General features: G+C 42.0%; 1 protein-coding gene across 1 annotated transcript; it reads left to right on the top strand.

Moving 5' to 3' along the window:
* On the top strand, positions 1 to 23,420 carry LOC133964747 (zinc finger protein 804A-like). The gene is made up of 3 exons (XM_062398985.1): positions 1 to 153; positions 22,808 to 22,945; positions 23,415 to 23,420. Exons 1-3 carry the CDS (start codon positions 1 to 3, stop codon positions 23,418 to 23,420), a joined length of 297 nt encoding a protein of 98 aa, XP_062254969.1.
* Positions 23,421 to 26,627: the final 3,207 nt, after the last annotated feature.

The raw sequence follows: 26,627 nt of genomic DNA, 5'->3' as shown, positions 1-26,627 counted from the left end.
ATGGGCCCCAAACCCCGAGAGGCCCCCGGGATGGCGTGCAGCGCGTGTTACTACCTGGTCATCAGCTCTACGCACCTGAGCAATGGACACTTCAGACGCGTAAAGGGGGTCTTCAGAGGACCACTGTGCCCAACTGCTACCAGTGATTCACCGGTAGGACAACGTGTCTTGAGTGTGTGTGTGTGTGTTTGTGTGTGTGTGTGTTGTAGTTGTGGTAGTCCTGGAGCTTGTGAAAGAGTTTCAGTGAACTTAGATCTTCCCATTTCCCCGCTTTCCTTGGCACTAGTTCATGCTAAGGATAAAATCATGTCTTTTGTGTTATTGTATGAAGTTCTCACTGTTAAAAAGTGTATTTGCATGTGCGTGTAAACAGGCTAGATAAAAGCCTTTACAGAGCCAGAGGCACTGTCATCTGGAGGTGGATGGCAGAGGTGGATGTGATTTTTTTCTGCAAGGGATTATCTTTTCTTTTCCCCGAACCATAAAAGAGAGATGTTATTGGCAGAGGATAGTAAATGTGAATATTTTAAACAGAGGATAAAGTGAGTATCCAACCATGAAGCCATTGTCCCTCCATGCCTGCTGCTCTCTCGTGGTTTTGGGAATTAAAACGAATCAAATGACATTAGTGCACTGAGAAGGAGATGAGTTGCCGAGACGAAAATAGCTCTAATTACCTGGGGAGTGTTGGTTAGGTATGTGTGTGTGTGTGTGTGTGTGTGTGTGTGTGTGTGTGTGTTTGTTTGACCTGCCCAACCTGGTGGGATAAGTGCCTGACCTTTCCTTTGTGCCCATGGTTCTTTTGAGCCACCAAACGGGCTCTTAGTTTGTGTGCACTTCAGAGAAAGAGAGAGTGTGGATAGATAGATAGAAAGAGAAAAAGAGAGAGAGAGAGAGAGAGGGGGAGAGAGAGCGAGAGAGAGAGAGAGAGAGAGAGAGAGAGAGAGAGAGGGCAGAGAAGTAAAAAAGACAAAATGACAGTACATATATGTACATCATATTTTGGACTTTGTTAATGAGGGTGACGTGTGTTGTAGATTTAGGAGGTGCTGGGGAAAGTCTCTGGTAATCACACATTATTCATGAGCTCTTAATGTGAGACAAGACAAACTGGCAGAGTCGATGACAAGTTTGATGAGAAAGGAGGAAAGGAGCAGCTGGTACGTGTGTGGGTGTGTGTGTATGTGTGTGTGTGTGTGTGTGTGTGTGTGTGTGCGTGCGTGTGTGTGTATACTCGAGTCATTACCAGTCTGTCATGTTAGGCCCTCGCTCACTATGTGACAGGAATGAGTGTTGAGCAGAGCACAGTCACAGTGACAGAGATGATGTTCAGACTTATATTCACATATCTACTTAAAAAGATTTGCTTTCACTCATAAACACATACACTCTCTCTCTCTGTCTCTCTCTCTCTCTCTCTCTCTCTCTCTCTCTCTCTCTCTCTCTCTCTCTCCCTCCCCCTTGCTCTATCGCACACACACACACACTCTCTCTCTCTCTCTCCCCCTCTCTCGCCCTCGCTCTTTCACACACACATGATTTGAGTTTGCTAAGAGATTAAATAAGAAAACATACTTTCTGTGTGTTCACATACATATACTGTACATACATTATCATTACAAATTAGGCAAATGTGATCATCAGAATCATCAGTCTAGCTGCCCATTCATTACATGTAGCTTGTACATCTACATAATTTAGATTAAATGCTTCTTCAGCTCCATGCAATCTAGTTGTAGTCTAGCATTTAGTATACATATTATGTATCTCAAGTTTCCAACAAATAACTTCAGTCAAACAGTGAATTAATTTGAACAACAGAAAGTAAACTTGCTGGTGAAGAATCATTTGAGTATCTTTTAATTAAAGCAAATATTTCAACTTATACCAGCTTCTCAAATCTGAGTCTTTTCATCTTTTTCAAACTAATTACCAACAAATTCCCTCAAGCAGATAAATCACATTGAAATTGCCAATAATATGTTTTTTGAGGGCCCCATGAACTGGACCTTTGACCACAGCAATCTAATCAGTTAATCAGTGATTCAAGGTGAATGGTACCAGATATAATGAAATGAGGTCCTAATATATCGCGTTAAAGGGATGTGAGGTCACTGTGACGTTGACCTTTGACCACAAAATTCTATTCAGAACATCCTTGAATCTAAGTGTATGTTTGTGCCACATGTCATGAAAACTCCTTTGCATATTCTTGATATATTGGGGTAAAAACAACACAAGGTCATAAGACCTTGACCTTTTGACCACCAAAATGTAATTTGTTCATCCTTGAGGCCAACTGAATATTGGTACCAAATTTGAAGAAATCCCCTCAAGTCGTTCTTGAGATATCACATTCACGGTAATGAGCAAACGGACTGAAGGGCAAACTGACGGCGGTCGACTTAATAAGGATAGTTTCCAGTAAAATACATGGTAAGACTTTCAAGCTTGATTAGTTGATTTTTGATCAGATATTCACTGATTTAAATCAGAAGACTTCCAGCTAATTAACCCAGATTTATTTAGGTAATCAAATACATCAAAGGAAAATATTTAAGAAAATAACTTGAGTGGCAGTGACTCAGACGTTTTCCAGCAACCGGAATATTGACTATCGAAACCCACTGAAGGTTTGAAAAAACCTGGCTGTAGGGTCTTAAAGGCTCAACTGTGGCTGACCTCCTTGTGAACAGAGGCAAAAGAAAAAAAAGCAGTTGAATACATATTTTCCCCTGGAAGCCGCAGACTGTATTAGATGTCATTCGGGGAAGTGAGGGCATCCTTTACCCCCAAGGCCAAACTAATGCAGATAAAGCTACATGTTGAAAGTTTCCAGCGTTGGAATATGCTGGCTAAGTGGGTATGGAGGGTCAAAGAAAGATGTGCTTTCACATTTATCCATATTAGTTTAGACATGGGCCAATTTATGGGCCTGCCAGCATGATAAACATGCTGCACCAGAGGCCGAGCAGTTCAAAAGTGACCTCTTGGGTTATGTGAAACGTGGTCCTTCAGCCGCGGGCAAGTAACACACCTCTGCAAGACTGTTAGACATGCTGAACAGCATCTTTGGCTCCTGTCTCTCCCACTGTAAAGTGTGCAGCAGCAGCAGCAGCAGCAGCAGCAGCCAGCACAACGGCTACAAGCTGCTCTTTGATTTAGCTCAGATCAGTGGAGTACAAAGGATTTTACAACAAGGATTTGTCGGTGGGGGGATATTTCTTGCATCTTCGCTTTGGTAAGGCATTGCAGCTCTAAGAAAACACTGGACGCCTGTGAGTGGTAGAGAGCAGCCGCCCTGGCACACAGCCCCCTTCTTCCTGCGCAGCAAATCCTCCCGTGTTTGTTAAGGCTGGCTTGTTGTTCAGCTTGCTCTCCTGTGGAGTGCTGCCGTACGTCTGCATCAGGATTTTGCTCATTAGTACTTTATCCCCATTAATTAGTCTTTGTGATAGGCCTCTCGGACGTGTCTAAATCTCGGTTCCTCTACGTATATTAGTTTCAGAATCATCGCTGATGAATCTTTCGTCAAACTCTCATTAGCACTTGGAGGGGTTTGTGTTCTTGGTGTCGGTGTAGAGGGAGGAAAGGAGAGGGGAGATGTGGAGACGTGGAGACAGAGAAGTGTGTGCAAGGAGGACAGATTCAGCTCTAATGCAACCCTGAGTTCACCCAGATCCAGACTGATACACCTTCAATTTCTCTTCCTGTGTCCTGAGACTCCCCATTTACTTGCAGAAACCCTCCCTCGATAGAATATTATGACCTTGTGTGTGTATATGTGTGTGTGTGTGTGTGTGTGTGTGTGACCGTGCACACCTAGCTGCCCATCCACTGAGGCCCACTTTGATGTATATTTCACTGCTGTTGCAGAAATCAGATGAAGCCTTGGCCGTACAGCGCGGTGTCAAAGTGAGAGCAAATGCCCCGGCATGTGTGAGTGTGTGTCTCCGCGTTTGCACCCTCATGTATTCATTGATTCCGCAGGGAGCTGAACAGTGTTTATGTAAATGAGGTGGCATTTAAACATATGCCCCGAACAATTATCTCGAAACAGCTATTTAGCCGCACAAAAACACAGCAATGTTCGGAATGAGTCAGGCACTTAGCTGGAAATATTAAGCCATCACGAGGGGGCAGAGGTGAAATGAGCCAACTGGCTTTCCATTTGGCACGCCAGTTTGCTCACGGGCGTAAACACAACACCCAGGACTCTTTGTGCACTTTTAATGATGATCACGGGAAGTGCAACAGGCTTAGTATCACAGAACTCTCATTTGAGGATCAGGCTTGTATAATAGCATCTTGACATTTACGAACTTCCACAAATGTCAGAAACAAAGCGATTGTTTCAAAGTGAGTTCAAGATCAACGCCCCCGAAAGAAAGTGTTTGGTACATGAGCTCAAAACCAGCTGTAGCCTTGTTGACTTTTCCGTTGCCAGGAAAGCTATTTCAGAGTCAAGGCCTGTAATGCAGAAGTCACTCACATTGATAAAGTCTAAAGTTAATTCCTCACAAACACACACACACACACACGCACACACACAGCGGCTCAGCCAGCAGGCCCGGGTGGAGCACTTCGAGAACGAGCAGGTGAGTGCTGCAGAATACTAAAGTCCTGTACGACTGGGCCATTCCTGCTGACCGCTGCAAAGTGCTCCCACTGATCACTGCTAATGTCCTCCATCACAGTTTACACTCATCACCCGGGAGAGAGCGTGCACGCACCACCGTGAGTGTGTGTGGGGGAGAAAGGGGGATAATTGGGACAGATGGGTGAGATAGGATGAGGAGAGAGAGGAGGGAGACATTGTGAGAAAGACAGTTGGCATCGATTTGAACACTCTCTCAAGCCTTTATTGACATTTCATTTAGCTAATGAATTCATTAGTGCTTCATAGCACTAATGCTTCAATAACCTCTACTTGATAACAGGGTTGATTCCCCAGAGGAAATACGCCGTTGACTTAGTTGCCTCTGTACGTTCTGACTTTTCCAATCTCATTTTCTTTCTTTTTTTTTCTTTTTTTTTTTAATACTCTTTTTATTGGTTTTATGAGTACAAACATTTAGAAAAACAAGACAGACAACAAAACAGACAAAACAACAACAAAAATCCCACCCCAAACTAACAGTGAGCACTGCAATATAAATCTTTGCACATACATATATATATATATATATATATATATATATATGCACATACATATACACACACGTATATACATACATACATGCATACATACACACACATATATATATAAATACACACATACACACATACATACATACATGTATACACGATCAGCAGGATGACAGGAGACAGGCAAGTAAATGTTGCACTGAGTATAAAAATGAATAAAATGAATGAAATGAAACAAAATAAAATAAAAATAAAATATAAAAGGCAGTTAGGCCTCCCCTTCCAGGAAAAGATTTTGAGGTATGGGTTCTGTAAGAAGGAATGCACCGGTTCCCAGATCCTCCAAAACTTGACTGATTTGTGGTTAAGGTCATGAGTCAACTTCTCAATAGGAAAAAGAGCAGAAATCTGTGATATCCACATGTCGACTGTAGGGACCTGGGGAGTTGACCACCTCAGCAAAATACATTTTTTAGCCAGAAATAAAAGAATTATCAACAGAGATTTGGTGTCCGCATCAAAGAGATTGTCTAGGGTATGACTGAGGAGACACAAAGAAGAAGTCAGCAAAAATATTTTACCCGTGACCTCCTGAATTACAGAGTGTACCCCCTTCCAGAAAGTCTGGATCCGGTCACATGACCAAAACAAGTGAATAGGTGTACCTTTATGTATTTTACATTTAACAATCTCATTTTCAAGTCGTTTTGTTTTTCTCTTCTACTTCTCTTTCGTTTTCTTTAACCCTCAAAGTTGCCTCCCCTGTTTGTGCTGCATTGTGTAACGTGTGTAAATGAAACTATTGTTTGAGTTGACATAACCGGGCAGCCTTTCCCACTGCACGCCCTCAGAAATGATGGAGAAGAAGAGGGAGGCTCGAGAAGAACGAGCGCTTTTCTCCAGCAGGGGTCGGGTGTCTCTGTGCCCCCTGCTTGCAGGCTTTGTGGTGCTTTTTCATCTCTGAGAAGGAAATTATCCTCATTCAGTTTTCTTATTTGTGTCTCTGATGTGCTGCACACAGGAAATACAAGCACAAACAAACTCACACACACACATGCCTGCTTTGTATGAATTGAATATTTATTTAACACAAAAAAAACCTAAAATGTTCATTCACGCGTTTCATTTTAGATTTTTCACATTCATGACTTGTGCATTTCCACATTCACAACCCTCCATTTAAGCCCTGCCAGAAATCACAAGCTGGTTTGTGAATTGGAGGCATTTATTTATCTGTGTTTGAGGTCTGATCTGCATGAGCTGTGTGTGGGTGTGTGTGAGCACGTTTGGAGGGTAAAGTGTGAGCAGAGTGTGTTGTGTGATAGTTTGCCTGTTGGTACTCGAACGGGGAGGAGGCATTGTGATGGTTTACAATTGTTACTATAAGATGCTGTAACACCTTTAAAACGCAGATCCTGAAATTAGATCTATGTTGGGAGTGACACACAAGTTATAATACACTTGCGAACATATTCACACACGCAGACACACACAGCAGATGGCCAACCTCTCATTTTGTATATTACCTTGGGACAGATGTTTGTCTGTGTGGTCATTAGTAATCGCAGCATCAGATAATTACCTGGAGACACACCAGCACATAAACACACACACTCACATACAATTAGTGGGTGTTTGATAATTACGGGATGTTTGATGAACCATCTGGAGCACCCGCTCAGGTAGACACTGAAAGACACAAGCTCAAAACAAAATCAGACACACAAAAAAAAACAATTCCTAACTATCAAAATAGTATCATCGTGGAAAGCGAGAGGACAGGAAGGAGATGACGAGATGAAAGCCTTCTTGGTTTCTCCGTCATTAAGACCTCATTTCATTCAAGAATCCGGTTTTATCCTCTTTTATTATGCTGGAGTTATTTCCCTCCCGCAGTTTGAACTCTGCATCCGTCTGTCTCTCCATTTTTTCCGACTATTATTTGCCAGTGCCTTCTGTCTTCTCCTCCATTCATTTCTGGAGCTCCTATCTCCTGCTCCTATTGCTTTTGGTCTCATCTCTCTGGCCAACTTTTTTCATCAGGTCAAAGGTTCAGCTGTTTATGCCTTTGAATTTTAGTGTGTAAGTTTGTGTGTGTGTGTGTGTGTGTGTGTGTAGGTGTGTGTGTGTGTGTACGACTGGAGCATTATTTCAGCAGCCATATATCCTATAAAGAAAAGAGTGTGTGCTTTAAAGATTGTCTGATTTTCAGGTTTTCACTAACCTCCACTCCTCTCACAGACCCTGCCTCTTATTCTGCTTCTCTTTCTGGCTTCCTGCTTTTCGTGGTGGAACAGATGTGGGGATACAATTAAAGCTCCATTAAATTTGCCTTGCATATGTGCCTGCATGCATGTGTAGGTGTGCATGGTACAGATATTTGCACCTGTGTGCTTGAATGCCTGTGTGCGTCTCCACCGCTGACATGCAGGCCAGGGTTAAGAACAGCTCAGACAAATTAATTGTCTCTTCTCTGGAGGAGGGAAGATGACTCATTGAAAGCGAGGCTGTGAACCAGCATGTCCTGGCTGCGCAAAAAGCTCAGGAATTACTCCAAGCCCAGAAGAGGCCTATAGGTGCTTCCTCCTGAATAAAGCAACCTGGATTTCGTCCCCAGCTTGATGTTAAGTTCCTACTCTTTCGAGATTTATAAAAATAAGTGCCACTGAAAGAAGTCGAGAGGCACTTTGCATTAATAGATGAAAATGTTTAATGCGTATGAATACGTTTTGCTTCTCTTCCTACCATAGTTGACATAAGATCGAGGCTTTCATGTTTTGTGTTGCTGTGGCAAGTGCAGAATAAAGTGCAATGGGTTGTACTATAGCAATTCACTCACACAGATCAATTCAAGTTATGGTCTGGATCAGACTGAAATGTAAAGCTCATGTTTGTCGACATCGGTAACTTGTGTTGAAATTTTCATTTCTACGCCTGTTGATGTATTCTTTTTTAATGATGGCAACCCTCAGATTTCAACTTACTAACTATTATTTTGACAAGAAATAAAACTTAATAATAAAATTGATTTAGTTACAGTGATTTTTTATTTATTTGTAAGGCTCTTATGTCTGTGGGGCCTCTGCCCCCCTGACCTTTCACCTTTCCTCAGATCTCTGACAGACGGCCCTAGGGAAAAATAGGCCTTGAAAAAGGTCAGTGTTCGGGTCAAGGATTCCAATACATGAACAGGACATTATTGAGCTATTACTTTATTAAAGACTTGTGTACCTGGTAATATACTGCCTGCATGGGGGCACAGTGTATTGAGTAAATTGGTTGTACAACAAAATGCAGTTGTGCATTTACAAGGACGGGGGGGTAGTGGACAAATGTGTGCAAGAGTGCAAGTGGGTCAAAAATGCAAGTTGTATTACAATAACATTGTTTATGCCCTCATGTGTCTTCATTCTGGTGCACTCTTATGTTTATGTATCCAAACAGATAGGACCTACTAGGACATTCTGAGGTCGGTCATGCATCAGTAGCAATGCATCAAATTATGTCAGACCTACCTCCACCAGCAGCGTGAGCCATGATGCAGACACTAATAATTCATGCCATTTGCTTCACATCAGCCTTCACATCAGCCATGATGGAGAGAGCAGCCCACCGCAATTATCATGAGAAGCAGCATTCCTGTGTTAAGCAAGATTGGAGATGCCAGGCGCTCGGCTTAGCGCTGCAGAAATGTCCTGGCTGTGTGCTGCCAGGATGGAAGGATCAGAGTGGTCTGCAAGCACCCTCCGGCTACCAGCCACCGGGCCTTGGCTATACCTCCGTCATATGGACAGGATGCCTGTCCCCTCTGTCTATTTGTGTATGAATGTTTGGTGTGTCTGTGTTTGTGCTTTTCTGCATAAATCGGCTATCGGGGCTCTTTACCCTTGCTGTGAGGTATATTCTTACCCTTTGGTACAGGATTAGTCACAACACTGAATGGGAAGACATGGGAACAGCAGGAGAGAGGGGGGATAGAGGTAGAGTCGGGGAGAGGAAGGGAAACCCCACAAAGATGAGAGGAAACATGTGGGTGGATTGCAGGCGGGAAAGTGAGTGTGTGTGCATGTGTGTGTGTGCATGTGCGTGCGTGCATACGTGTGTGTGTGTGTAGGGGGGGTGTCATGGGTATTTATAAATTTCCCTAAGATTCTTCACTTTTCCTCTGCCATAAAAGCCAGAGGCAAGAAGTAAACACAAACTCTGAAAGAGCTGCTTTACTCTGCCTCTTTTTGTTCCCCCCTCTTACTCTCTTCTCTCCACATGTTAAGTTCACTGTGCATGTGTGTGTGTGTGTGTGTGTGTGTGTGTGTGTGTGTGTGTGTGAGCTGTCTGTGTCTGTGTAGGTGTGTGTCTGGTGTGTGTGTGTGTGCCTGCGTCTGTGTGTGTGTGTGCATGTGTGAGATTGTTTGGATTACATATGCAAAACATCTCTGTGGGTGAAAACAGATGTGTGAGGTCCAGAGGTTGTGAGCATATAATCTTTCATCTCTATGCAGACGATGCAGGTGTCAGAGTTGCGGAGCTCTTGTCATGAACAACAACCCCCATTCTGAATTCTGTGTTTGCAGCCAGAGCTAACTCGTCTCTTCCAGGTATGACAGTGATATGTTTTTGAAACAAAAAAAACCCCTCTGAAGAGAGTGTGAGCCATGCTCAGCAAGACACACACCCACTGTATGAGCTCCCTGTGTGTGTGACTGTGTGAGGGGGTGTGTTTGTGTTTATGTGCAAGCATGTGAGAAATAGCAGCGTGTGATTTATGTATATGAGTGTCATCGGCCGAGGTGGAGGCAGAATTCCCAGGCCTGATGAGTGGCTTAATGATTCATCAGCCTGGCTGAGGCAGGCATCAATAATGGATGACAGAGTGGGTCATGCAGGATTGCTCGCCCCTTGATTAAAGTGCTTCACAGCTAAACGCTTCACTTCCTGCATCTTCTCACCCTTCCCTCAGCGAGGATTAATACAGAAATGTGCCATACACAAACACACACACACCTCATCCTCAATCCTTTTCCATTGAGCTTAATGTCATCTCACCTCTTGCATACGCTTAATAAGCTCTCATCCCTTCCTCATCTCCTCACTCTGTTTCTTTGGTCTTAATCCAATCAGGACGAGAGAGAAAAAGGCAGCGAAAGGGGTAGAAGAGAGAGAGAGAGGCAGGGAGAGGGGGGAAAGAAGAAAATGGAAAGCGTGGGAGAAAAGATGGGAAAGCCACAAATGAGTGCTTTATGATTTGTCTGTACAGAAATGGAACCTTTCTCTCTGGAGATAAGACAGGGACATAAATGTTCTTTCTCTCCCCTCCACACACAGAGTGGAGGGAGTCGTTCTCTCTCTGTCTCTCTCCCTGTAAGCTGCATGTGGGTGTTGGTGTGACAGGACAAATCTCTGTCTATTAGGAGACATAAACCTCTAAACCCTGTGCTACACAGCCACACATATTAATGCAGCCAGCACGGGCTGGATAGAAGTTGGGAAGGATAGGGAGGACACACAGAAAAAGAAAGAGATGTGGAGAGGAGAGAGAGATGTAAGGAGGCAGAGCAGGATGTTGAAAGCAGAGTGCTCTGGCGGGATTTCAATCCCTGGCCAGCACAGGGTCTTAACTGCTACACAATCTTTGAGTACAGCAGAACCAGCTTTAATAAAGTTGGACTGATGTGCACCACAGAGAAGCTCAGTGAGTGAGTGTGTTTGTGTGTGTGTGTGTGTGTGTGTGTGTCCTGTATGGGTAAGTGTGATGCTGCTGAAGCCAACCGTTCCTTCCTGCTTGCACATCTGTAGTATCATTAGCCATCCATGCACTCATATTCTAATGTGCCAGAGAAAAGATCACTCACTCTCATTGGACATACTTTCGTTATCCCCTGATGGCACAGAGAAACGCACTGAGTGAACACGCACACGCACACGCACACACACACACACACACACACACACACACACACACACACACATGCTCGCCTCCGAAAGAAACTGCATCATAAATTCCTGAAAGAGGGAGCAATCATTCCTCAATTCCCTGACAGCCGCGTCCCATTGTTCTTCCTCCCTCGCCCTCACTCCTCTTTAGTGTCTTTCCCGTCATCTCTAAGTTGTTCCTGTTGGCGAGACTTAGCCGGGCGCTAAGAGTGTAGCACGTAATCTTGATGGTATTAATCCTGTTCTCTTTAAATCTGTCACTTCCCAAACTGATTACCTTCATCTTCTTAACTTGTCTTTCACTCTAATCTGTATCATCACACGCCGGCAGATTACACTGGCAGTTTGATCACTTAAACAGATAGAGACGCAATCCTCTTTCAAGCAGTCAATCACCTGTCCCGTCTAGACAGATCGACAGCACGAAATGCGTTTGATGTTTGTGTGTGTGTTTGCGGATGTGACAACCCAACCATGCTGTATATCCATTAATCCATGCCGGGTTTTTCAGATGTGTCTGTAATTTAAATGTCAAGAGTATATGGTCCATATAATTCCATTTTTCTGCCAGCTGGGAAAGGAAAGCATTTAATAATGGAGATGACATTTAGCGAGAGACGAGAGACACCTGATAGTCGCAAAGATGGAAGGACACATAACTGACAAGTGCTTTCGATGCATGGCAGGGGGACACAGATACGGAAACGGAGGGAAACTACAATAATAGAAAGACTACAATAATAGAAGAATAACAGCTGATCAGATCTCACCAATCCATCCACTTAAGATTCTTTCTTTGTTACGTTCAGCCCTAAGAGCAGCAGTGGAGAATGTATCACAAAAGAAACTAAACGGCACTCAGTAGAAAGCTTTCCTCTCCCAAGGAACCAACAGTCCCCTTAAATCCAATCCAGCTCCACCAAATTTCAGATATCAGTTCATAATCAGATAAATTTTACCATTATCCGTTCCCTGGGAAATCTGAGAACATTTTGAAACACTTTCTATCCGGCAATGTTAAAGAAAGAGTAAGTTCTTCCCTTTAACTCATCCCTCCACCAAGTTCCATGGTAATCCATCCAGTGGTTTGTGTGTATTTCTGCTAACTAACTATCAAAAAGGTCCCAATTAGGAAGCCACATTTAAATGAGTTCACACACTCATAAATTTCAGTGCCCCAAATATACCATCTGGATCTATGAATTAAACGCAAGTGTTGAATAATGGTCAATCTTTCAATGTCAAAGAAAGTGAAAAAAAAAAAGCCCCTTGATCAGCACCAGGTTTTAATGAGTTCTTCTCTGACCCATGCTGCAAATCTTGCTTACAACAAACATACAAACCAGCAGGGGTGAAAATATATACTCCGTGGCAGAGGTAAATGATTACCTCCCTTCGTTATAAATGCGTGTAGATGTATATAGAAGTTGCGGACGCATTCTTTTTACCTACCGTCCTTTGTCTTCCTGTAACTGGTTTATAATGTTCTCCTTAATCTGCACTGAGAGAGAAGGAGGGAAACCTTCTCCTTTTAGAGAAACAAACGCAAGTCCCTGAAGAGCACAGAGATTGAGCGGTAGGATCATAAAACTACATTAAAAGACACAGAGGAGCCCACAGTTTGCAGAGCACCAGGGTATTTTAGGAATTTGCATGCACGCTTTCATGCATTTGTGCATCCGCCTTGATCCCACCCAACACAATTTGGATCCTCCGAACAGCTGGAAAGAAAGCATGGGTCATGTTTGTTCAAGAGGAGAAAATGTCTTAAGATGTCCTCTGCTTTTTCTTTCGTTGTTGTCTGTAAGCTATGCTCTGCCCTGGTGAATCAGTTTGACTCGTCCTGCACGAGCCAGAGGCTGCGGCTCACATCACAACCAGCGTGGCACGCACACGCAGAGATTGAGAGAAGCCGAGGAGTGTGCTGAGAGGTGGGCAGATTTTAAATGTGGCACAGAAGAAGATTGATCAGTGAAACAGAGCATGAATAACTCCATGAATATGAGGGAGCCCTGTTGAATGGGGCGCGATAGAGAGAATGACATCCGGGAAGGGGGGACGGATCGTGTGGCCTTGCATCGCGATGGACAGGGAATTAAATTTTGATCTCTCGCTGAGTGATCGTTTGGTCGGGCCTTGTGAGTAATCATAGATTTATGACTTGAACAGGAGAGCTCTGTGATCACTCCATGCCACGGGTGCCCTGTGGCCACGGAAAAAGCGGTACGGTTGTTCCGAGGCTCTTGAACACCCTCATTATTTTTTTTTATATTTAGATGTGATATGTCACACATTATATATGGTGTCATGATGCTATCCTGCAGCTCTCCCTTTTTATAGACAAGTTCAGCTCTTAAAAATCTATCAGCGGCATAGATGCGTGTACAGATACATTCAGAGCAGATTTATATTCCATAGTAAAACTCAGACACAGTAAATCTACTGTAAACAGAGCATGAAAGCGGCACTCATTGTGTAGCCGCTACGTATTTAGAGCAATGACATGTTTTGGGATGTTCGGATGGCGTATTAGATTTGGAATAAAACAATGACTGCAAGGTTAAAGTGCTTACTCTCAGCTTCAAATAGACGGATTATTTGAGGTGGGGTTTTATGAGGTAATTATCCAGAGTCTATTTATTATATGCAGCTTTTGGGTCAGCGTGTTCCCGGTTTGGAGACGCAAACTAAAAAAAATCTATATCAGTTATGTGCACATTATAATTATCTTGCCATCAAACAGTCCCCTCTTTAGTACCACAGTATTCTCAATCCTTGAACTTCCACATATACGGTGTTATATTAGGGTTTGCTGAGGTACACATGATGTAAATTTTTAGTGTACTCGAGGCTCTATGCAGATGTATAACTGATGACACATGACTGAAGCTGTTCTGGTTCTCCTGACTCTCTAAACTGGGAATGTAGAAGTGGTGGAGGAAGTCCTGAAAGTATTTACTGAAGTATAAATACAGAGTCAAAAAATAACTCAATTTAAAGTAAAATGTCACCTTAACTTTTCTACATTATGTCTTTGTAAGAGGCGGCGTCTAATGTTAACTGCTCTGATTTGGTGTGTTGACCAACTGTTATTGATTACTTGAAAAACGATGTAAAAATGTTGCATAGTACATTTTTGCTGGTGTGTGTAATGAAAAAATATAATAAAATGTATACATCTACTTAAATTAAGTGCCATCACATGAAACTATTACATATACATTGTTTCATCCCGCCACTGGTACGCAGACCCATAGTGAGTGAGCAGTGCAGAAAAGCAGAATTCCATTAGAGTAAATAGTCCATTTGTAAGGACGGTACAGCAGGTCAGGAAACCTCAGCATATGGGCAACCAAGATGTTTTCAGTCTAATGTTCTTGACTGCTCGAGTTAGCCATCTGGCCTCAGTCCAACGGAACATCTGCTTCATTAGTGAAGATGAGATTGAAAGTAAACAGTCCCTGAGATGGCTGCAGTCGAGGCCTCACAGAATATTTCCATGAGGAGCTACCAAGTGTCTGCTAATGTCTGTAGATCACAGACTTCAGTGACTTGCTGCCAGCGGAGGACGAGATGTTAAATTCATTGCCCTTAGTGTCATGTGTGTTGATCTGTACAGTTAGCATCACAGAGAAGAGTCTGAAAGGCTTGCATTGTCAAATTGGAGCTTATTATAAACCTGTAGAAGTGAAAAGGTAATGTCATTTATCTTGTTTTACAGAAGATGTTTTGTGACAGGGCAATATAATGAGGATCATCATCACTGTTTTCCATTGTTTTTCACTCCTGCGATAATTCAAATCCTCTAAAGTTCAATAAGAAATCTGTTAAATACTAATTTAAATCTAGTACCTATTAAAATCGAACGCAAACAAACCATCTGCACCAAAGGTCGCACACCCCCGGTTTAAGGATCAAATCCTGGGAGAAGCTCTCCTCATCAACGAGGCAACAAAGGGCACACGGCAAATTAGCAAATATAATCTCTTCATTATTTATTTATTCAGTTTGTTTCTTGCACGCTGCTCAACATGCAAAGGTCAGGAGGAGACACAACATTTGGTTATGTTTTGAGTGGGAGAGAAAGAAAAAGGCAGAGTTAAACAAACACGGGTGATTCACGAGGAAGACGGCCCATTGAGTCATGACACACCTGACACAGAGTCACTGGAATGCACTGTGGTAATCTTATATTATATTATCCAGTGCAGTGTCTCTTATTAGATAACTCACAGTTTGTGCGATGATGTAGCTCAGTGCTACTAACACATCTGTGCTTTTGGCTGTAAAACCATATCCATGCTCAGCATCTGCGCTTTTGGCTGTGGTTGCTCTGTGTTCTTGTTTTGAACATATTTCTAATGGCTGTACTGATCCGGAGCAAACAAACACACACAAGCTCTATGAGACAGTTGCACCTATAAACAAGGGCTGGTACACACAGACGCACACACATCAGATGATTTAATGGGTGGGCACTGGCCATGGAGACACGTTAAGGGGAGTCAAGGGAGATGGGTTAGGTCTGCAAATATCAGCTCATTAACACACATGTATCCTGTTTGGCAGACCGTCTATGTGCGATAGTCTGTGAATAAAGATGGACGACAGGATGGCTCCACAAAAGTGAAGCCAAAGCGTCTCAATTGCCCCCTGGTGGCTGTCTCCAATATAGGTTATAAACCCTGCCCCTGTACATATCAAGTACATTTTGTAATGGTTTCTGTCATTCACAGTTCTTGTCACACGGATGTTTGTTCAAGTCTTCATGTTTCTGCAAAAACTACTGTACTGGTTTTCAAGAACCTTGGTGGAAGGTTGCAGTATCTGACAGGGAAGAACCCATATCATGTCAGTGGGGGTCTGGATTAGGGGGCGTGTCCTGGAGCTTTTTTCACTTTCTTTAACATTTTGACATTGGGGCTTATCAACATTTCCCTTGATTTCTCAGAGAATAAATCAAAGAACTTGATGGGAAAAAAAACGGGACTGATATTTATTTAGTGAGCAATTTGATATCCAATAAGTAAGATGGATTTGGTCAATTTAAATGTGGTTTCATAAAGGGACTGATGGGCCTTGGCAGATGCATGCACTCTACTGAGAGCCATTCTAGCTAGTTATTGAATGCTAATATTGGGCTGAAACATCACGCTTGACAGTTGACGCTCAATTGGACTTGTGGCTCCTCCCTCCCCCCCGATTGCTACAGTACACACCCTGGCACCAAATGAACAAGATGGCACTCAGCTTCATTTCTGGATATAGTGGCACGAAGTGGCAGGAAGTGGAGACATGTTGCTCATCTTTACACACAGTCTGTGGTATGTGCACATGTGCACAAGTGGGTTTACAGCCAAGATCAGGTCATTACAGCAACAAGCGACTCAGCCCTCAGGTGAGCTGTCATTAGCTACGGCAGAATGGTCAGGTATCTCACTGTTCGACCCGTGCATGTGTCAATGCGCGTGTGTCTGATATGAAGGAGAGGATCACAGGGGCACATTCGACACAGGCAGAGAAGAAGGAGTGGATGGTGAATGGTAAATAAATATACAGAGGGAAAGAAAAGGACAGATAAGGAGTTACATTTCAATTTTTTGGCCACAAATTAAATTGTCTCTATTCATTTCAGTGGCCAAATTAGGGTGATAATTATAGCTGAAGATAATTAAAGGCTTAATTGGGCTTGATAAACAGTTATGAATTGTTAATTGTATTGTTCTCACAAGGCACAGTAGCAATTAGACGTTTTCTGAATTCACAAATGTCTCTTATCCACATGTGACCCTGTCTCCTCTTCTCTTCTTTTATGGCTAAACAGAAAACATACTTCACTCATTAGATACCATAATTATTATCCAATAACAACTACTGTACTATTTATATACAAATAGGGCCTTGATATTAATGATGCTTTATGGAAGGCAGCTAAGAAATACCTTGAGATCCATTCCAAAATGTAAACGTAACATTTCTGTTAATTATATAACATAAGAAGGGAATGCAAATGCAAGATATGCATAATGTGAATTATAAACAGATCCATCACATGAGTCAGTCACTCAACAGTTATTGTCAATAATCAGGTTTCATAACAATATGAGTCAAATAAAAGACCTGGATATAAAAAGTATTGAATATGATTATAGTTCTCCACAATGTGCAGATGAAAGGAGGAACTCACAGACAGCAGTATAACATATATATATATATATATATATATATATATATATGTCTATAATGTATGGGGCTCCCAAAGATACACATTGCTAATTGGCATGTAACTGATATGGCCCGTGTTTGTATAAGCTCTCTAACTACAATTACTGCAACAATATTTCTCTCACAGCCAGACCTATTCATTAAGTTATTACTTATATATTCGTTTTTTGCCACCCCCTGAAAAGGTCTTCACTTCAATTGAATGTATTTGAACAGAGAGAATCTCTTACCACCAGTGGTGTTGCTGCCGGGCTCAGTCTCTCACTCTTCATGGATTTATGAACCATGCTGGGTGTTTCTTTTGCTAGTCTGGATGTGTTTTAGAATTTCCACAGTGAATGAGGTTGCAGTTACAATGCTGTTAAAAATTATCCCATTTGATCAACTTGCATCTCAGTATGTCTAAGACGACAGTTTGAGGAGGCACAAATTCACGCTCCTCTTCAAATGCTGCACATACACTCACCACTTGCTTATGCAAAGCCAGTCGTATTCATTTATACACTTATATTGATAAAAGATAAAGAAAAACTGGGGGAGGAAGAAAAGGAAACACACTTAAGTGCAAAAGCTAATTTATCTCTTTCTCTACACCTAATTTATAAATAAAAAGTCATGAACAGTATTTTTATACCAGAATCAGTTCACAGAGGGGTTATCTTATCATGTAGTAGGCGTAAATAAGCTCCTTTTTTTTTCTCTGCCTCTCTGTTCCCTCCGACAGATACTACCTTTCTCTTCCACCCTGACATCCCATTTGTTTCAGCATACTGTTTTAATGATCCCTCCCCACATTGGGTCCCATCCAGACAATCAAATTTACCAAGAAATATATCAAAATGAAGAGGCAGAAAAAAACAACTCTCAAAATGAGTTTTTTTTGCGACTCCACACGCGCGCTCTCAGTGCAGCCACCCATGAAAATGCTGTTCAATATTTAATTACAAGCGACGGGAAAGTGACCAGTGAGACATGTGAAACATTTTAGGTCATACAAGTGTAATAAGTGGATGAACACAATTTTAATTCTTTATTTAATGGAATTGAATGCATCTAAACAAACGATACACAAATATACTAAACATATGTTAAACATGTACAAGTCACACGTAGATTCTAAAATACAACAAGCCGTCTCACTCTGTTTTTCACTCTAGGCATTGAAGGCCTTCATTCACATTATTTTCTCTGGTGTTTGCTTTTGTATTTTATATTTCAGAACCACTTCAATTTGATAATAGACCTTGAACTGCACTGGGGTTTCCATCCTTTTTATTTAGGAAAGTGCCAATTATTCTGTTGATTGTGTGATATTGCTTGATTTTTGTCAGGGCTGCACCTGCATTGTCACTGTCAAGTGAGTAATAATGGTTACTATAGCAAAGATGCATATTGTGTAAGATTCCCCTGATTTCTTCTTCACATCAGCAGTTTAAAACTTCTACATAAGTCTATGTACAACTGAAGATCATTATTTATTTTCTATTTTATTTGCTGTAAATTCATTCGAACAAGCACATTTTTTACTGGGCAATGACAGTGCGATTGCATCAGAAAGGTGCTGCCACAATTTCAATCTGCTCAACTCCCAGAGGTTCCTCAAGGGATCTTTTCTATCTGAAGAGGTTTTTCATGAATATATTATATATCGGTATTTCGCAGTACACACATTTACCGAGCACTGACTGGCCGCGTGTGTAAAACATTTTTAGTGTGACCTGTTCATTTCCGCAGTAGCTCAACACATAAACTGACATGAATTTGTGTCTGAAACTCCAGTTATGGTCCATAATGACTCTTACTTGTGGCATAATTTCAGCTATGAAGAGAGATAACGTCGCACTCTTCCCACAAAATGAGGCTAAGTGAAAAGGGGGGGGGCAGCATGGGAATATATTAACAGCCATCCACAAACACACACACGCATAATAATGCAAACAATCAGTGTCCATTCAGGTCTGCGCATATCAGTTGTGCTTATTTCCTGCAAACAGATTTATGCTCCTGAGGTAAATTGAGGTCTAGATTAATTTAGCACTGGTATATCAGGTTGACAGGACGTGATTGTGCATGAATAAATGTGTGTGGGTGTTTGAGTGGGTGTGCTGAATGCCAAGACGCATGTGTGTGCATATTGGTTAGTAGGAATCATTTGCAGTGTTTACATTTAAAGCATATATGGGTATTATAGGATTTTTTTAACATTAAAAATAAACTTGAGACACACACACACACATACACACACACACACACAGAGATTTGAGCAACTACTCTTATTAGGACTTTGGGTGTCTATTAAAAGTCGATAGCCTTACCAAACCATTATCCCTAACCTTCACCATGACCATTTCCTGCATAGACCTTAAAACATGTTTTCACCCTAAAAAGATTGATGAAGTTAATTTGGGAGACTTGCTTCCAATAAGATGTCTAGGTGCCCCTAATATGAACATGGGTCCCCACAACATGAGTAATACCCTCCGTCACGCACACATACGAAAACAAATGCTTGTGAGCATTTGTTTTCGTTCGTTTTCTGCTGTGAAGCATGCATGCCTGTTCTTTCCTTTACATTCCTCTTTCTATATATTTATACTTTCTATATATATATTCCTATTTCATATATATTTCGTTGTTCAAAATAATTACCCTGACAGAAAGCGGGGAGGTGAGAAGAAAGGGTTAGGGAGTACAAAGGCGAGTGCACACAAAAATATACACAAGCTCTCACGTACACACATGTTAATGAGTATATGAAGACATGCACAGCTCTTTTGTAACTGTGCATGAGCGCAAAGGTTGACAAATACACAGCGTTCATTATTTCAATCTCCTCCACCAAGCAGCACTCAAAGGGAGGCCCCTCTGGGTGATTGGATTGTTTCCTGGTCATGACTTAAGCCTGCGAGGCAGATCGATCAACACACACACACACACCCACACACCCACTCACACACACACACACGCACACACACACACACACACACACACACACACACACACACACATACACACACACACACATAGGATCAATGTATGTTAGTTACCTCTCTGTTGATTTAAGTATTGGAGATTTCTGTCGTTCCTTCAGCTTCCCTTACGCTTCATCCAGTGTGTATGTGAACTTGAACAACTTACTTTGTGAGGACCAGTTTGAGCCTTCAACCTATGGATTGAGGACATTTTGGGAAAGTGAGGACATTTTGGCTGGTCCTCACTTTCTGATCCACCTAACATGGACTGTTTGGGGGTTAAGACTTGGTTTCAGGGTTGTGTTTAGAAAAAGTTTTAGTGCAGGTTAAGGGTTAGAGTTAGGATTCGGATTTAGTTGTAAGGGTTAAGGTTAAGTAAGGGCTAAAGGGAATTATGCCAATGAGTGTCCTGACCAAGATAGAAATACAAACGTGTGTGTTTGTGTACGTGTGTGTGTGTGTGTGTGTTTGAGTGTGTGCGTGCGTGCAGTTTAAAGTGTTATTGGTAAAGTATGTGTGAACTTATGGCATGTACAGGGATTGTTTGGTAATAGCTGTGCTAAGGTGTTTGAGGCTGTAGTGTGGTTGGTGTATGTGAGTTTGTCTGTGAGGGCAGACAGGGGTCATTTCTCCTTTTCCCTGCATTGCTATCCTCCCTCTCTTTTTTTCCCGCTCACCTCTGTTCCTGTTTGCAGGCATATTACTGAAGCAAATTGGGGCCAATAGACTCTGTCACTGCATGACCCAGGGCTCAGCAAACAGAAAACGAACAAGCCAGGAAGAGAGGAAAAGGCAAATGGAGGGGGGGGGGTACAAGGGGAAATAAAGGAAAGGAGAAAAAGAGCGAGCTAGAGGAGAGAAAACGGGAGGGGACAAAATAAAGAGCGGGTAAGGAGAGGGAGGAGGAGAAGTGGATGGACGGACGGAAAGAAGGAAGCAGAGAGGGAGAGAAAGAAGTGACAACCTCAAATTAAATTCCCATCATGTCAGTGTAGAACAGAATTCAATAGTGTTTATTGGCAGCCCCTAGCCTGAGGGAAATTACATTCTGAAGCAGAGCATGGCATGAATGCACACACACACACACAGACACACACACACACACGCACACTTATGTACACGCGCACAAAGCTATTGTACAAAACACTGTACTTGTCCTCAGACCAAGAAAACCCCCTTCTGGCTGATGTGAGCATGCAGACAAGGGACTTATCCCCTGAGGTCCATGTGCCATTTGTGCAGCGTATGTGCGTGTGTGTCTGTATGAGGGGCCTTCAGGGACATTATTGAGATTAACCCTAACCCTAACCCTGTACACATATGAAATCCATCTCATTCACATACTATATTGAAAACATCACACACAAATAAAACCCTGTCACACACGTTCTACTGAAAAAGCTTTCACTCTAATAATAAAATGTGCTCATGTACACAGCTGAAATGCTACTTTATGGGCAGGAGGATTTCAGTAAAAGACACTTGGTTGGTTTGGTTTTCCAAATATACATTTCAGATTATATATATGCGATATATTTGCAGCAGGATTATTTCCACAGCAACTTCAGCTAACATCATAAAGTTTCTCCTCAATTTGCCAAATGTGCAAATGTTTGCACTTTACAACTAAGACTATTGAAGCTGTAAAGTTTAACTAAATTATGGAAGACACATTTGTCAGCAAGATGTTTTCATTTGTGTTTGTAAAAGTGTAGCACTTATATGTGTAGGATTTTTTTTTGTGTGTATTATGTTAACTATTTAGGTTTCACATATATGTTTTGTGCATGATCATTCTGACTGAAGTCCCCGATGGCCCCTCATATATCTGTGCTATTCATGCTGATTTATAGGTGCCATTTACAGCTGCATTCAATTGTGAAAACTAAATGACTTTATTAAAATGTCATCGCACCAACAAAGCAATAATAATAATGGCAACAATAAACCATTTTAAGCAATAAGCAGCCCCCACATGCAGGAAAACAGTGCACTGAAATAGCCTATTTAGAAAAAAGGTTTTTAACGTTATTTTTTTATGGACAATAATCTGTTTTTTTTGCATTCGAGATGTTTTTCTGTCTGTCAGCCACAACTGCCTCTTCCTCTGTAGTCAGACTCGGACTATTTGCCCCCAAAGTACAAGCACAGGTTTCTATTATGGTGGTTGTGTTAAATGTGTCCCCAGGCTCAAATTGCTATGAGCATAGGTCGTCAGTGCCTTTGTCCAACCGGCAGCAGCAGCGGCGGCACAGGCAGTGTATTTTAATGGGAAGACGTTTTATGTTTTATGCAGAGCACATGTAGAGGCTATTACTGCTGATGTCTCTTGGATGCAGATTTGCTCTAAATGGCTAACACTCTGCCATTCTTTTGACAACCCTCCCCTCCACAACTCTTCCAGGTCTCTATCTCTGCCCCTCTCCCCCTTTATGTCTCTGTCTGTTTATGCATCAATCTCGACTCTCTCTCTTGTTTTTCTTCCCTGATCGCTTCAGAACTCTCACCGGTCTCTTTCTCTCTCTCCTCAGGAGCGTGCAGAGGGGGCTTTGGGCTGCTCATCGGAGGATTTGAAGTCTCTTTTCTATTGTGAGCTGTGTGACAAGCAGTACCTCAGACACCAGGAGTTTGACAACCACATCAACTCCTACGACCATGCACACAAACAGGTACGGGTGCTTTGTAACGCACACGAACAGACACACAAGCAGTCTTTTCTTTTAATGATTTCTTGCCACTGAATTTGGATGTGTTAAAGTTAAGTGTGTTGATGGAAAACTACATTACATTTCCATGTACCAATCCACCCACTGGGTACAGTTTCCCAGCAGGTAAGAGAAGGAGTGTGAGAACTTCATCATCTTGTACAAGCACACACACAAACACACACACACACACACACACACACACACACACACACACAAACACACACAGAGGGGAAAAACCTCAAGCCGACGCAGTAACACACACACAAAATAATTATAATTTGTATATTTTCATTTAAACAAGCATTGCAGTACAATATCAAGCATGAAATTAGAGGAACTACATGTAGACATACTGTAGTAAATATCAAACTTTTTATTTCATTGTCATGGGGCCATTGGTATCCCACACCCCCCATTGCTGGATGTGTAGAAATAGGAATCACTGCAAAACATCCCTTAAGAGCCATACTCATTTACTGAGAAACATATATAACACACTAATGCCTGTGTGAAAGAGGCACTGTTTCTCTTTCTCAAGGTAGCTGATGTCAGATGGTAGTGATGATGATCTGATGATGAGAGTCTATTTTAACGATAGCACAAACAGAGATTATTGTAGTGTAGGACTTCTCAGAATGATCAACATTTTTGGTGAAACAGATTTGTTTTACCTGCTGTGACTTTGAGCTCTCGGATCACTTTGCAGCTCAATTGCTTGGAGTTGTAAGTTGTCAGGAACATCAGGTGGTTCCAACGGCTTGCCAAATATATTCAGCTCATTTAGTTTACTCATTATGTCCTGAAACCTCTTGCCAAATGCAGGAACGGGTTTCGCAAACTCACCAGGATATTAAGATGTCCTGTAGCAAAATGCAATGCAGAGAAGAGCTCAGTTTTTGCAAACAATGCGATTGCAGAGAGTTTGAGTTCACCGGGCTCAAGCAGCACCAAAGCAGGAACAAGAAAATGATTTTTCTGAAAGGGCAACACCTGTCTGAATAACACTGTCTCTGCAAAGAAAAAGCTTAGGGCCCTGAAACTCAGCTGAAGGGCATTAACTTTATCCAAGTGCTTTGTCCTCACAACTCACCCACTTCAGCTGAGAACTGGTGATTGGCCTTTTTCACTTTAACACTGCGTGGCTTTTACTTCAACAAAAAAAATATAACTGTTTGTCTGTTTCTTCTACTTTTCTTTTCATGTCAGTCAGCGTGATGCTTGTCACCAGTGACATGCAACAGCTACACCTGTGCTTGGTTCACGCTGACCATGACCGGACAGGTCAGAAGGGACCACTCTAATGGACATGTTGTTCCACTATGTTTCTTTTTTTTCTTTTGTTTCAGCAAAAACATCTGCTGTTAGGAGAATTCTTTCTCATGGGGGCTGGAAGTTTCCCGCCCCATATATAGATAGAGATTTTGTGTTTGTGGTCAGACTTCAGAGAGGCCTTCCTGAAAGAACCATTCGATCTGTTATAACATTTTAACATGAAAACTCACTTATCTGGAAGTTGAGAGGGATGACGCCATGTAAAAAGAACAAAAAATTAACAAAACTCATTATTTAACCATGTTTCACTCCTGGGGTCTGTGAGAGTTGTTTCATTTTAGCTCAATTAGGAGCAAAAGTATTTTAATAAAAAGTGATGAAGCAATGTTGAGTTTTCTGAGCTGTTTAAATACAAAACACAATCCACTTTGTTGTATTAGTAGAAGGTCAAATATGTGATTCTTAGCTAAGCAGCACATAAAGAGCAATCAAAACAACCGGAATGAATCATAAGAAATTAAATTATAATCCAAACAGTGTTTAAGAATCACTTAATCTCCAAGTTCCAAATGTATTTATATATACTGCATGTAGTGTTCTCGTGCAGTGTGTTGTAACTCTGACTTAACACTGAGTTAAACCGTAGCCAATGAAGACAGAGTCGTAGTAAGGTTGACCATTTACTGTCACAATTCCTCATTAACAGACGGTGAAAACTGCAAATAAAAGAATACAAAAATACTGAATGTACATTTGACTAAACAGCATGTTGTACATAGTTGTAAATAATAATATAAACTGTCTAACACTGTATGAAGACATTCTGATGCCAATTGCATTGATTTTAGTTTGTACACAATTGCTAACCAAAACGTTTTTAACAACACATCAAACATTATTTTTAACTAAATCCACTCTAATATATTATCTTAAACATGTCTTGCATTGATTAAACAAACTTACGGTTTTGCCTCTTAGATGCTTTCATGTGGATTCTAGCGGATTACAATCAGAAGATGCACATGTCTGCCATTCCTTCTACAGAGGTAAGATTTTTAACAGGAAATGACGTCACAGGAAGTGACTAAACCGGAAGTGACATAATCGCAAACCTAAAACGGCAAAATAATATGAATTTATACATTGGCTTATTTTAACCGTAAAGTAATTATTCACATCCGTTTTTACATATACATATTTAAGAAATCAATGCAAGAATATTAAATGAGTGCCAGGAGAGACAACACACTCCCCGTCTGACCTATGTGAGGTCACTTAGAACTTGTACCGGTCTTGAACATTGTCTTTAGATCAGTCTTCAGGAAGGAGCAGAACAATCTCTGCAGTCGGCCGGAGAAAGGTTTTAACATTGCCTTGGTCAGTTGTTTTCACTTCGACCTTCCTTACATACCCATCTTTCCCAGGGAATGTGGCATTGACTCTGGCCATAGGCCAGTTGTTGCGAGCGGCCTGCTTGTCCCTGAGCAGAACCAGATCTCCAACCTGAAGATTTCTGCGGGGCACTGTCCACTTCTGTCTGTGCTGCAAGGAAGGTAAGTATTCTCGGCTCCAGCGGGTCCAGAACTGGTTTGCGAGGGCCTGGACTTGTCTCCATTGCTTTGTGTACAGATCCTTGTCGGAAAAGTCTCCAGGAGGAGGTGTAACTCCCGACTTCTGTGTAAGGATCATGGACGGAGAAAGTATGAAAGGTTTCTCGGGATCTGTAGACACAGGTAAGAGTGGGCGTGCATTCATAATCGCCGTGACTTCCGCCATTAGTGTGCAAAGCACTTCATGGGTCAAGCAAGTGTTTTGCTGTTGGAGCATTGAGTCGAGGATTCTTCTGGCAACGCCAATCATACGCTCCCAGGAACCTCCCATATGAGAGGCGTGCGGGGGGTTGAATTCCCAGCTACATCCTTGTTCGCTGAGGTATCTTTGTACTGATTTGTCCATCCCAAGCTCCTTGCTTGCTCCAACGAAATTGGTGCCGCAATCAGATCTTAGCTGTTTAGCTGGGCCTCTGAGTGCGAAGAAACGTCTGAGGGCATTTATACAACTGGATGTGTCCATAGATTCGATTACTTCGATGTGAACAGCTCTGGAACTCATACAACTGAACATGATGGCCCAACGCTTGCTCTCTGCCTGTCCTCCTCTGGTGCGTCTGATTGTAACAGACCAGGGCCCAAATACATCGAGGCCCACATATGTAAAAGGAGGGCAGATTTCAAGACGTTCTGAAGGCAGGTCTGCCATCTTTTGTTCCTCCAGCTTCCCGCGTAGCTTGCGACAGGTTACGCATTTGTGGATTACTGAGTTAATGAGCTTCTTGCCTCCCAAGAGCCACAGTCCTGCTGCCCTAATCGCT

The sequence above is a fragment of the Platichthys flesus genome, chromosome 11, assembly GCF_949316205.1.
Source record: "Platichthys flesus chromosome 11, fPlaFle2.1, whole genome shotgun sequence".
NCBI classification, from domain to species: Eukaryota; Metazoa; Chordata; class Actinopteri; order Pleuronectiformes; family Pleuronectidae; genus Platichthys; species Platichthys flesus.
Note: the sequence above shows the minus strand (reverse complement) of the source record. Positions and strands in the feature narration are given on the sequence as shown.